Source organism: Bison bison, unplaced genomic scaffold (assembly GCF_000754665.1).
Source record: "Bison bison bison isolate TAMUID 2011002044 unplaced genomic scaffold, Bison_UMD1.0 scf7180017864065, whole genome shotgun sequence".
Classification (NCBI taxonomy): domain Eukaryota; kingdom Metazoa; phylum Chordata; class Mammalia; order Artiodactyla; family Bovidae; genus Bison; species Bison bison.
The window spans coordinates 597,829-610,584 of record NW_011494637.1 but is presented as its reverse complement, the minus strand read 5'-3'; the positions used below and the strand labels follow the sequence as shown (position 1 = coordinate 610,584).

Genomic DNA, 12,756 nt, shown 5'->3' with positions numbered 1-12,756 from the left:
GTATCTGTGACAAAAAATACAGACAGAGATGGAGAGGTTTGGCAGAGAGAGGGAACGTAAAGGAGATCAAGTGTGTGTGTGTGAAAAGAGAGAAAACGGATGAGGTAGAAAACTGTAGCATTTTATCAGAAACTATGAAAAAAAAATGGGTACCATTTGTAGGTACTAATTTTACATGAGTTTCAATGTTCAGATGACTGTGGAACAGTCTTCTACTTTCTGTCCTGTATGTGAATGCCTCACTGTTTTACTAGGACTCTCTCAATTTTACACGAATTTCAATGTTCAGATGACTGTGGAACAGTCTTCTACTTTCTGTCCTGTATGTGAATGCCTCACTGTTTTACTAGGACTCTCTCAATTATGCTTAATACTTTTATTAAAATAAACACCAAAAACATTTTGTACTGGGGTATAGCCAATTAGCAATGTTGTGGTGATTACAGGTAAACAGATAAGGGACTCAGCCATGCACTTACCTGCATCCACTCTCCCCCTCTCCATCCGGCTGGCACATGACACTGAGCAGAGCTCCATGTGTTGTACCATATGTCCTTGTTGGTTATCCATTTTAAATAAAGCGATGTTTACATGACCTTCCCAATGTCCCTGACTGCCCCTCCCCTGGCAACCATAAACTCATTTTCTAAGTCGGTGAGTCACTTTCTGTTTTGCAAGTAACTTCATTCATATAATTTCTTTTAGATTCCACATATAAGAGATGTCTGGAGAAGGAAATGGCAGCCCACTCTAGGATTCTTGCCTGGAGAATCCCACGGACAGAGGAGCCTGGCGGGCTACAGTCCATGCGTCACTAAGACTCAGACACGACTGAGTGACTAACACACACACACACACACACAGATGTCATATGATAGTTCTGCTTTTTGAATAAAGGGTCTTTGGATCACTCCTTTAATAAAAGCAGGGACATCGTTGCTTACAAATAACTCTGAAGTCATGTCAAGTGCAGCATTTGTATGTGATTTTTTTATATTTGTTGGGAACTTTATTTAGCTTTTGATTAACTTCTCTGTAACCTGGCTCACTGGGGTAAAATCATTTTCTGGATTGGTCAATTAACATTTATGTGCAGTCAGAGCAAAGGGCACAGAGGAATGTCAGAAGGAAGAAAAAGACCCACGAGAATATAGGTCCTGGCGGGTCCTCCTCAGAAATGTCACTCATATCCATCTCCTAATTTCCACTCCTAGATCCGCCAGCACAATGTGGTCCTATTCCTTAGTAACTCATGTCAGATGTATTAAAATGACCTCCAAAGACTTTTCTCAGCTGCTAAAGAGTGCTAACTTTTTTCACTCTCCTCTTTCACCTTCATCAAGGGGCTCTTTCATTCTTCTTCATTTTCTGCTGTTAGCATGGTGTCATCTGCATCTCTGAGATTGTTGATATTTCTCCCAGCAATCTTGATTCCAGCTTGTGATCATCCAGACCAGCATTTTGCATGACGTGCTCTGCATAGGGGCTTCCCACGTGGCGCTGAAGAACTCACCTGCCAATGCAGGAGACGTAAGAGACACAGGTTCGATTGCTGGGTTGGGAAGATCCCCTGGACAAGGGCACGGCAACCCACTCCAGTATTTTTGCCTGGAGAAACCCATGGACAGAGGAACCTGGCGGGCTATAGTCCATGGGGTCACAAAGAGTCAAACACGACAAGTCACTTAGCATACACTCTGCATAAAAGGTAAATAAGCAGGGTAACAATATACAGCCTTGACAGTAAACAGTTCCCAATTTGGAACCAGTGCATTTTTCCATGTCCGGTTCTAACCGTTGCTTCTTGACCTGCATACAGGTTTCACAGGAGGCAGGTAAGGTGGTCTGGTATTTCCATTACTTTAAGAATTTTCCACAGTTTGTTGTGATCACACAATCAAAGGCTTTAGTATAGTCAACGAAGCAGAAGTAGACGTTTTTCTGGAATTCTCGTGTATAGTACAATGGATGTTGGCAATTTGATCTCTGGTTCCTCTGCCTTTTCTAAATCCGGCTTGTACATATGGTAGTTCTCAGTTCACGAACTGTTAAGCGAAGTGAAGTCGCTCAGTCATATCCAGCTCTTTGCTACCCATGGACTGTAGCCTACCAGCTTCCTCCATCCATGGGATTTTCCAGGCAAGAATACTAGAGTGGGTTGCCATTTCCTTCTCCAGGAGATCTTCCCAACCCAGGGATTGAACCTGGGTCTCCCACACTGTAGGCAGATGCTTTACTGTCTGAGCCAATAGGGAAGTCCATGTACTGTTAAGGTTAGCTTGAAGGGTTTTGAGCATTACCTTGCTAGCATGTGAAATGAGTGCAATTGTGTGGTAGTTTGAACTTTCTTCGGCATTGCCCTTCTTTGGGATTGGAATGAAAACTGACCTTTTCCAGTCTTGTGGCCACTGCTGAGTTTTCTAAATTTGCTGGCATATTGAGTGCAGCACTTTCACAGAATCATCTTTTAGGATTTGAAATAGCTCAATTGGAATTCCATCACCTCCACTAGCTTTGCTTGTAGTGATACTTCCTAAGACCACTTGATTTCACACTCCAGGATGCCTGGCTGTGAGTGAGTGACCACACCATCATGCTTATCTGGGTCATTAAGACCTTTTTTGTACCCTTCTTCTGTGTATTCTGGCCACCTCCTCTTACCTCTCCTGCTTCTGTTTGGTCCTTACCATTTCTGTCCTTTATTGTGCTCATCTTTGCATGAAATGCTCCCTTGGTATCTCTGATTTTCTTGAAGAGATCTCTAAAGCAGAGCAATTGATGTTCTATGAGTTGACAAAGTGGTGTAAGTTCTTTTGGACTTATTTTAACTGAAACATATTTTAACTGAAAGGCAAAACTATAAATGTGTACTGTTGTCTAGACATGAAAGAGAACGCTTTCTATTCTTCCTTCTATTAATAGGGATGGAAAGAATATATTTGCTAGACGAGTGGCTACATGCCACGCATCTTAACATCTCTCTGGGACCCTGCCAGAGTCCACAGTCCATACTGACTGCTTTGGCTTTTATATAAGTTTTCTTTCTATTTTTCTTCTATCTGGTAATTGCCAAGCTTTTTTTTTTTAACCTAGTTATATATAGGCAGATTTTTATAAACGCTCTCATAGTTTCTCCAGTGTTTCTCTGTATTGATAGCAGATCAGGGGTCTATAAAGGCTGAGTCAACCACGTTGCTAAAATCAGAATGAATAACCTTTTTCACAGAACGTAGTCCTGAAAGAACGAGGTAAATATGGCAGGTCCATAGGGTCGTCTAGCGGGGGTAAGGTGTGTGTGACTTGTACGTGTGTGCAAGCCTGACTCTGCTCCTAGAAACAGGCAAGCATTGTATTTCATCGTCTTTAGTGGGGAGGCTGTTAGAAGGGAGGAGGCTGAAAATTCAGAACACAGTCAATACCCAATTGAAAAAGGCCCCGGGAATGGAAATGGCCCTGAGGGGCTGTCAGTGGGCTCAGAGCAGGGAAATGGAAGCACATGAAAACCTCAGTGACGCTCTGACTCAGACGGATTGACCATCATCCTATTGGCTCAAGACACTAAAATACCAAGGTTTCCTTTCCACTTTTTGTGTGTGTTATATATTGTTTTGAAATAAGTAGGAAAACAAAATTTTTAAAATATTGTAAACTATTATGAAGTTATCTTCTGTTCTCTTATTTTTAGGGGAAGAGCTTTTCTCTGTTAAGAACTGGGTATGAAATGAAAAATATTTTGTAGTTTGTTATCATCACTTAGAAAATAGGTTTATCAAGATAAAATCTAATGACTTTCTTACTATTAAAATTGCCTTGGGGCTGATCTCAAATTAATATATTATTTTTGTCTCCTTTTTGTCATAAATTCATGCAGTTGATTTACTAGTAAAAAAAAAAAATCGTGGTTACTTGGCAGATTTTTTTCTGTGGTCTTTTAAGGAAGACCAAACTTTTTAGGACTTATATATATTGATTTATTAGTACTCCCCTAACTTTAAGAAATTGAGTATTTGACTAGATTGGGGGAGCATAATAGACAAAATCTTGTCATAGAGGAATCTCTGTTAGATAATCTTTTATTTCTAAATTCTACTTTTCTATTTGCCAATGAGATATGAATGACTCTTTAACATGCTTTGATAATTTTTCTTTTGACTTGGAGGAAGTTTGGGTTTATATACTGTTTAATATTATAGCTAAATTCAAGGATCATTTATTTAAAATCTTACAAGGCCTAGTGCTATGAGAATATGAATATCAAGTAGACTCAGTGTCTACTTTCACAGAGATCATAGTCTTACAAGAGAAGAGAAACATAACAATATCATGATGGAATAGTGAATCATTAGAAATATATGTAAGTGGATGGCATGATGAGTAAGTTAATTGGGTATTATAAGTCAAAGCCTTCTAGAAAGAGCTTGTATCTGAACTTGGATTTAAATAGCTGATTGGTCAATATGGTTGTATGAAAAATAAAAGTTAAGAAAATCAATCTTCATAGTTTGCAAGGTGTTTCCAGTTTTGCAGAGGTAGCATTGATATGTGTGAGCCCAGGGCTTAGCAGCACAGTTCTCCTCATGGAGCATGCCCTAAGCGACCCTACAAGATTCCGGAAAGTGTCCTAGGCCGCACGTTGCATCTCCAGCCTGAGGAGGACTAGAGGAAATGTCTTTGCCTCTGCAGGAGTCCCGTCCTGGTTTTCCAGTGCACACACCGCCACGTGATCTGCTTGGACTGTTTCCACCTGTACTGCGTGACCAGACTCAATGATCGGCAGTTTGTCCACGACCCGCAGCTTGGCTACTCTCTGCCTTGTGTGGGTAAGTCTACCACTGTTTCCTCCATTTCTAATTGATTAAGAACAGAAAAAGGAGAACTGTTGATATAAAACTATCTTAAATATACCCAATTCCCTAATGAGGAATTGGAACTCCAGAATCTATTTGATCATGGTTGGGCAAGAAGATTAATGTTTGAATCACAATATAAAACCCTAGGGTTTGAAGGACCCGTGTTGAACTAGAAAATGTATAATCTACATAAAGGCATTGAAAATAAATTTTAAAATATTATTCAGCCAATGTATACAAAGTATGTCTATCAATTCACCCTGAGAAGTAGAAATTTATTAACCTGGATTTAGAGCAGTTTTTTATCATACACCTCTATTGCTAAAAATTTTGAACTCCTACATAAATATTATATGAAAGAACATGTATTTAAAAAGAAAGAATGATACAAAGCTGAAATGTCTGTTTAAAAGCTTTATGTCTTCCAACATTTCAAGACATCCTTTACTTGTGCTATATCATTATCATTAGATGTATTTTTTTAATGAGGTGAAATTCACATAACATACAATTAACCATTTTAAAGTGTACAATTCAGTGGCATTTTTTGCTTTAATATTGTTATGCAGTGACCACCACCTCTTTCTAGTTTCAAAACTTTTTCATCACTCCATAATAATATTCTATATCCATTAAGTAGTCACTTCCCATTCTCTATTTCCCCCATCATTTGGCAAGCACTACATGTGTTGTTTTTTTGTTTTTTTTTTTTTGTCTCTATGGACTTGCCCATTCTAAATATTTCATATAAAAGGAATCACAAAATCTGTGACCTTTTGTGTCTGCCTTTTTCACTTGGCATGTTGTTGACATTCATCCAAGTTGTGATAAGGACCCGTACTTCGTTATTTTTGTGGCTGAATAATATTTCATTATATGGACATACCATAACTTATTGATCCATCCATCCATTGGTGTGCATTCTTTCTGTCTTTTGGCTGTTATGAATGATGCTGTTGCAGACATTGGATACTTGTTTCTGTCTGGACGTATGTGTTCATTTCTCTTGGAGTGCAGTTTTGGGATTATATGGTAATTCTACCTCGTAAGGAACCAACAAACTGTCTTCCACAGCCACTTCATCATTTTACATTTCCACTACCAGCGTACAAGGGTTCTTATTTCTCCACATTCTCACCAACACTTGCTATTAAATTTTTCTATTTTTTAAGTAGCCATCTTATTAAATATAAAGTGGCGTCTCATGGTTTTGATGTGTGTTTCCTTAATGACCACTGATGGTGAAGCTTCTCACATGCTCACTTGCCACTTGTACATCTTCTCTGGAGAAACGTCTGTTCAAGTCCTCGGCCTGTTTTTCATTGGGTCGTTTGTCTTTTAGTTGTTGTAAGAGCTCTTTATTTATTCTGGATGCTAGGGCCTCACGGTTACATGACTTGCAAGCATTTCCCCCATTCTGAGTCTTTTCACTTTCTTTACAATGTCCTTTGATACACAAAAGTTTTAAATTTTGATAAAGTCCAATTTATATTTTCTTTTGTTGCTTGTGCCTTTGATGTCAAACTTTAGAATATAGTCCCAAATCCCATTTCATGAAGATTTACCCCTATGCTTTTTCTAATAGCTTAGCTCTTATATTTAGGTCATTGATTCCTTTTAAGTTGATTTCTATATATGGAGTGTGGCAGGGGGTCTGGTTCCTTTAAAAATAGGAAATGGCTTTAGAAATCACAGCCCTAGTGCTGGGTGTGCTCACTATTACGAGGTTGGTCACTCTTTCTAGGCCGAGCTGAAAGAGCTAGGAGACATGCATTTTTTAAAAGGTGAAAACTGCATTTGTACTGACATTTTCACTTTATATCCAGGGTTATGGAATTCTTACTTGAAGTCACTGATCTTAAAACTGTCATTGCTTCCTCACTTAGCAAAAAAATCTCATTTCTGAGTGATATTAACATAATTACTCATTTGTCTCATTTCATAATACGTATACAGTAGTATCTGTTTCAGAATACCAACACCATCACCAAAGTGTGATTACTGAACACAGTGTTAAAGCAGTTTATTTTGTCATTAGGGCATATTGTTATAGGGATATAGAGTCATGTGCAGTGACTGTATAATTATGTCACCAATTTCACACATATTTTTAACTATTTTAAAATGTATTTTGTTTTCATAGTTTATATTTTTATATTTATATAAAATATTAACATGATTCCAAAATCAAAGCTATGAAATAATTATGTTCAAAGAAATACAAATTTTATTTCCATTCTCTTGAATATTCCTTTCTCTATGTGTAGACCTCTATTTGAAAAAGCTCCCATTTTAAAACGCATAAACAGATTATAGATGATATAGATATTGAAGAGATTTGAATCTTAAGTAAAAAGTAGAATACTGTGCATATCTGTCTCCACCTTCCTTTTTTTTTTAAACTGTACATTATATATTCTGTATATCTCTCCCTAGTAATATGTGTATATTTTCTTCACAGAAAAATTAGCATTATTGAATTCCATTTGGTGGTTATACTTTACTGTTCCCATATGGTAAACACTTAGTTTTCATTTTTTTTTTATTACAAATATTGGTACAACCAATAGACTTGTATACACGTGTATTTTCATAGTCTTGATCAGAGTATCACTGAGATGGATTCCTAGAGTGGAACTGCTGTATTGAAGGGAAAAATATGTATTTATTTTTATGTTTCCAAACTCTTCTCCCCAAAAGTGTGCTGTCTTCCATTCTCACCAGTGACGTGTAAGAGCAGCAGGTCCCACACCACCTCACCAACAGAGCAGCCACAGGCCTTTGGGGGCCACTTTCCAATCTTACCTTTGCAAAAATGGCATTTCCACATGCATATTTTTTCTTATTTTGAACGAGGCTGAGTATCTTAAGTTTAAGATCCTTTTACACTTCTTTTTCTCCATCACTTAACAAACCTCACCTTTTTATCAAGGGATAGGCTAAGTGAATATATTATATTTTTTTTTCTTTACAAGTATTTTCTATATAGGACACATTTGACAGTCCCTTACAGCAGCAGGAAAAGCTAACGAGGTTCAGTCTCTCATATTTTTATAACGAATGTGTGTCAACCAGCTTTTACTTTGCTATTTCTTTGCCAAAGGATAACTGACAGCTTCTAAGTGAAATAAAATATTTGCCTGGTTAAGCTGTATCTCATTGAAATGCATTATATGAATTTACTATGGTTAGTTATCTTTTAAATACCATTTTTTTACATTAACTGTGTTAATGACATTTTTATAACTCTATGCATTCCTGAGTTCATCTTCTTCATTTTAACTGTGAATGAGGTAGGGAATGAATGAGTTTTAAATATGCTTACTTTACATGTTTTTTTTGGGGGGAATCCTTTCAAATATTTTAGTGACTATATCTGCTTTATTACCAGTCATATAAATGTAATATTCCATAAAGTCTTGCTTTTGTTTTTTAAAAGGCCACTTACCATTGAGAAAGAATCTTCTCTAACACATCTTTGCTTTCATGTTTAACAGGAGGCAGAAAGCTGCCTATCTGTACATTTTGTTATTAAAAGAGAATGTAGCAAATAACCACAAACTGAGACAGGCTGGAAACAGCGGTTCTGCTGGGTGGTAAACCCCCTACACTGCGCAGTTCATGCCGAGGCTTGCTTCTTCACATCCTCTAGGTGCTTTAATATGTGTCTCCAAAAGTGCTCACTCATAACAAAATGCAGTTCAGCTCGTCACTGTATTACTTGCCGTGTATTATTCCAGCCTTCTTTATTTTATAATTTGAGGACTCAAATTATATTATCAATATTTGACATGTTACGTGAAAACAGGTCTTCTGATGCTATTGTAGTTTCTTGCTGTTGTAAAAGACAACCTGAATTGTCTTGACTGTTCGCTCAGCAGAGGTGCTCCTCACATTTATTACTTGCTTAGTTTCTAAATGCCGTGCTGTGTGTCATAGCTTCAGACCTTCCTCAGTTTATATCTCAGAGCTTATTGTAGTCAGAAGATGAAGTGCCCTGTTAAGGGTAATAGTTCCTCACAGTGTTGAGGACCACTGTTCTCTTCTTTGGCTTCTGCTTTACTTGCTTAGTGCTATCTTTAATTAATGGTTTCTCTGCAAGAAGCTCGAGCCTTTTAAAGTCACTTAAGTATTTTAACAGAGCTGGTTGGGTGAACATGAGAGAATTCGTCCCTAATTCTTTTAGCCAAGGGCAGATGCTGCTGCTGCTGCTGCTGCTAAATCGCTTCAGTCGTGTCCGACTGCGACCCCATAGACGGCAGCCTACCAGGCTCCTCTGTCCCTGGAATTCTCCAGGCAAGAACACTGGAGTGGGTTGCTGTTTCCTTCTCCAGTGCATGAAAGTGAAAAGTGAAAGTGACATCGCTCAGTCGTGTCCGACTCTTCGCAACCCCATGGACTGCAGCCCACCAGGCTCCTCCGTCCATGGGATTTCCCACGCAAGAGTACTGGAGTCGGGTGCCATTGCCTGCAGATAATGCTCTCCAAAAGGGATCTGATAAAGCAAGGCTTTCTAGGAGCCTGTGTCATAGGACTCCCCTGCCCCTCAGGATGTCCCCCGTACAGTTCATGACATGCGATTATTTGATTTGCAGACCGAGGTATGAGATACCAGTATAGGCCCTAATATGGACTGCCATAAACCAGTGAGTCGCTTACACATATCCTTGGATGTGGACAAAACACTGGAGAAGCCAAATTCAAATCCTGACTCTGAGACTCACTCCCTGTGTGATTTAGGGCAAGTTACTTAACCTTGATTTGCCTCAGTTTCATTTTAAGGTAAAACAGGGGCAGTACAATAACATCTAGCTTATCCGCTCTTATGTAGATGAATTAAAATAATGCCACGTAAAGCGCTTTTCAGTTAAATGCTGAAGATGCTGGACGCATGGTGCATATTGGCTTTTGTTATTTTGTTGCTACATAAGCATGTATTCCCACAGTATGTATAAAATGTACCTGTGCGTGTATGTGTATACGGACAAAAGAGCATGGATTTAAACATTCTTTATTTTATTTATTTATTTTTTACAATATATTTAACTGTAGGTTGATGTTTCCTGCTATTTAATGCATAAAATCAGCCAATTATCAAGCATTACTCACCTCTCCAGCTGTCTGGCCATCTTTTCCCCTGGGTTTATTTGACTTTGACTTGACTCTCTGAGCATGAAACAACACACGTACTATAAAGTAGAAAGTTAACAGAAATGGAAAATCAAAGCTTTTTGAACTATAAATAGAAACAGCAGACTATCAGAAACAAGAATTTATCAAACTCATGTTATTTCCATGGCACAGTCTGCTCCCAAGGTGGGGTTAATTAAAAAGTTAGGTTAATTAACATCTAAGAGTCTTATAAATAAAACTTAGTATGTATGAAAAGCAAAAAATCATGGTCCGTTTCCATAAGGGAACTGAGAATGTACTGAAAGGGCGTCTTCCTGGGAGCTGGATTACTCCAGCAAGGCTCAGCGTCTACACCAGATCCACACAGTAGGGTCAGTGTGTTACTGGTCCCGTGTAGCAGGGTGCTGTGAAGCATCTTCTTGCCTGCCCTTGGACGACCTCATAGTTCCGTGTAAAACGACTGGACCGCAAGCATCAGACCCAGGGTTATCACTGGCTTTGGACACTTGGAAGCACATCTTGTTGGTTTCCCTGAAGAGATGTGCCTTTACACCACGTCAGTTTAAAACGCCTTGTCAAATGGTTTTAGGACCCTGTGATGACGACTAGCTTTCTTGCGGATTATAGTTCTTCCAAGAAAATTAAAGCAAGATTAGTTTATAGAAGCAAAGGGCATTTACTGATAAATTCATAACTTTCTTAATTTTTATTCTATATTAAAGTATAATTGAACAATGTTGTGTTTCAGGTGTACTGCAAAATGATTCAGTTATATATATATTTTTTTTCAAATTTTTTTCCGATTTAGGTTATTACAAGATATTGAGCAGAGCTCCCTGTCCTTCTACACTAGGTCCTTGTTGATCATCTATTTTAGATATAGTAGTCTGTATGTGTCCATCCCAAACTCCCAGTTTATCCTTTCCTTTTAACTACGAAGTGGAAGTGAAAGTGGCTCAGTCGTGTCCAACTCTTTGCAACCCCATGGACTGTACAGTCCATGGGATTCCCCAGGCCAGAATACTGGAGTGGGTAGCCTTTCCCTCCTCCAGAGGATCTTGCCAGCCCAGGGATCAAACCCACGTCCCCCGCATTGCAGGTGGATTCTTGACCAGCTGAGCTATCAGGGAAGCCTATTTAACTATGAAGTTCATATCTAACCACAAGTGATGAATATTCTCACAGTGGACATGCAGCTTGAATTCACTCCTTCAGTTTTCTGGCTGTGGGTTTCACATGAAGAGATAAATGGGAGTCTCACTGGTAAATAAAATTTGGATTTGCATGGTGGTTGTATTCCTACTTTGATGCTCACAAAACACATGTGTTATTTTGTTAGAGTGACATGGGTATGATGTCAAATAGGTGTCTGTCTCTTGCACAGCCCTGTTTGAGATTGTTCTTCCTCAGTTTGTGGTAAATGCAGCTATTCAACCCTCACACCTCCCCAAATCTATACAAAACAGCCCTTTCCTTAAAATCCATTATTTAGTATATCCAGAACCTGGGGAACAAGCCATTCGTTAGGGTTTAAATAGTGACATGATGAGTAAAATGTCAGTTTTTTACTTCCCTGGTGGCTCAGACGGTAAAGAGTCTGCCTGCAATGCAGGAAACCTGGATTCAATCCCTGGGTCGGGAAGATCCCCTGGAGAAGGAAATGGCAACCCACTCCAGTATTCTTGACTAGAAAATCCCATGGATGGAGGAGCTTAGTGGGCTACAGTCCATGGGGTCACAAAGAGTCGGACAGGACCCAGCAACTAAAACACACACACGTGAGTAAAAAACACAGATTAACACAGATCAGTTTTCTGGGACTATTAACTATATATCAAAAAGCAGAGATTGTAAGTAGAATTAGCAAACAATTAAATATTTTTCAAATTACACTGGTTCCGTATAAGCCACAAGAGAGCTAGATAAAGCAGTTATTTCTGTTGCTGTGTGACTCACATACCAAATGTCCAGCTAACAGTATCCATGTAAATCCACCATATCTGCATAAAAGTCCAACACCCCTTACCCTCAAAATGTCTGTAATAAGATGTTCTTTTTTCCAAACCTGATCTTCTAAATCTTTTCCAACCTCCTTAAGCTAAATGCCTTCAAAGCTCTATTTTAGACAGATGCCTTCAAGGTGTGACCAGTCAACAGTGAACCAACTATTTCCATTGCCATAATTTTTATGATGAACAATTAAAACTGCCTCAAAATATCATTCAAGTAGAAATCCTGCTTCTTTTGTATGAGCTCCTCATTTGACCAGAAATTGTGTTATGCTATTTATAAGAGTGGAATGCTGAATTTTGTTTCCCTGATAGTTAAAAATAAGTCATGATTAGAGCCCTTACTGAGTACTTTCCCTGTATAAGGTCCCACTGGGATGCTTACATACATACATTCATTTAATCCCCACAAAGCCCTGTTGGGCTGGATGTTGTCATTCTTCCAGTTTAGAGATGAAGACTTTGAGGCTCACAGAAGTTAACTAAACTGCACATGGTATTGCAGCTGGTATGTAACAGAACCGGTATTTATCCAGCTAGCTGTGGCTCTAGAAGTGTGCTCTTAATCACTAGTTCAGTTCAGTTCAATTGCTCAGTCGTGTCCGACTCCTTGTGACCCCATGAATTGCAGCACGCCACGCCTCCCCATTCATCACCAACTCCCAGAGTTCACCCAAACTCATGTGCATCGAGCTGGTGATGCCATCCAGCCATCTCATCCTTCTCCTCCTTATCACTAGATAGCATACCAAAAAGCAGAGACA

The 12,756-nt window shown here is 38.8% G+C and overlaps 1 protein-coding gene across 8 annotated transcripts in view; it reads left to right on the top strand.

Annotated features, from left to right (window-relative positions):
• The window catches only part of PARK2 (parkin RBR E3 ubiquitin protein ligase), a 1,245,124-nt gene that overhangs the window by 785,423 nt on the left and 446,945 nt on the right, over positions 1-12,756 (top strand). For all 8 annotated transcript variants that reach the window (XM_010836734.1, XM_010836732.1, XM_010836730.1 and 5 more), the window contains one exon: positions 4,684-4,820. In XM_010836734.1, the coding sequence (XP_010835036.1) occupies positions 4,684-4,820 (137 nt within the window). The remainder of the gene's footprint in view (positions 1-4,683; positions 4,821-12,756) is intronic.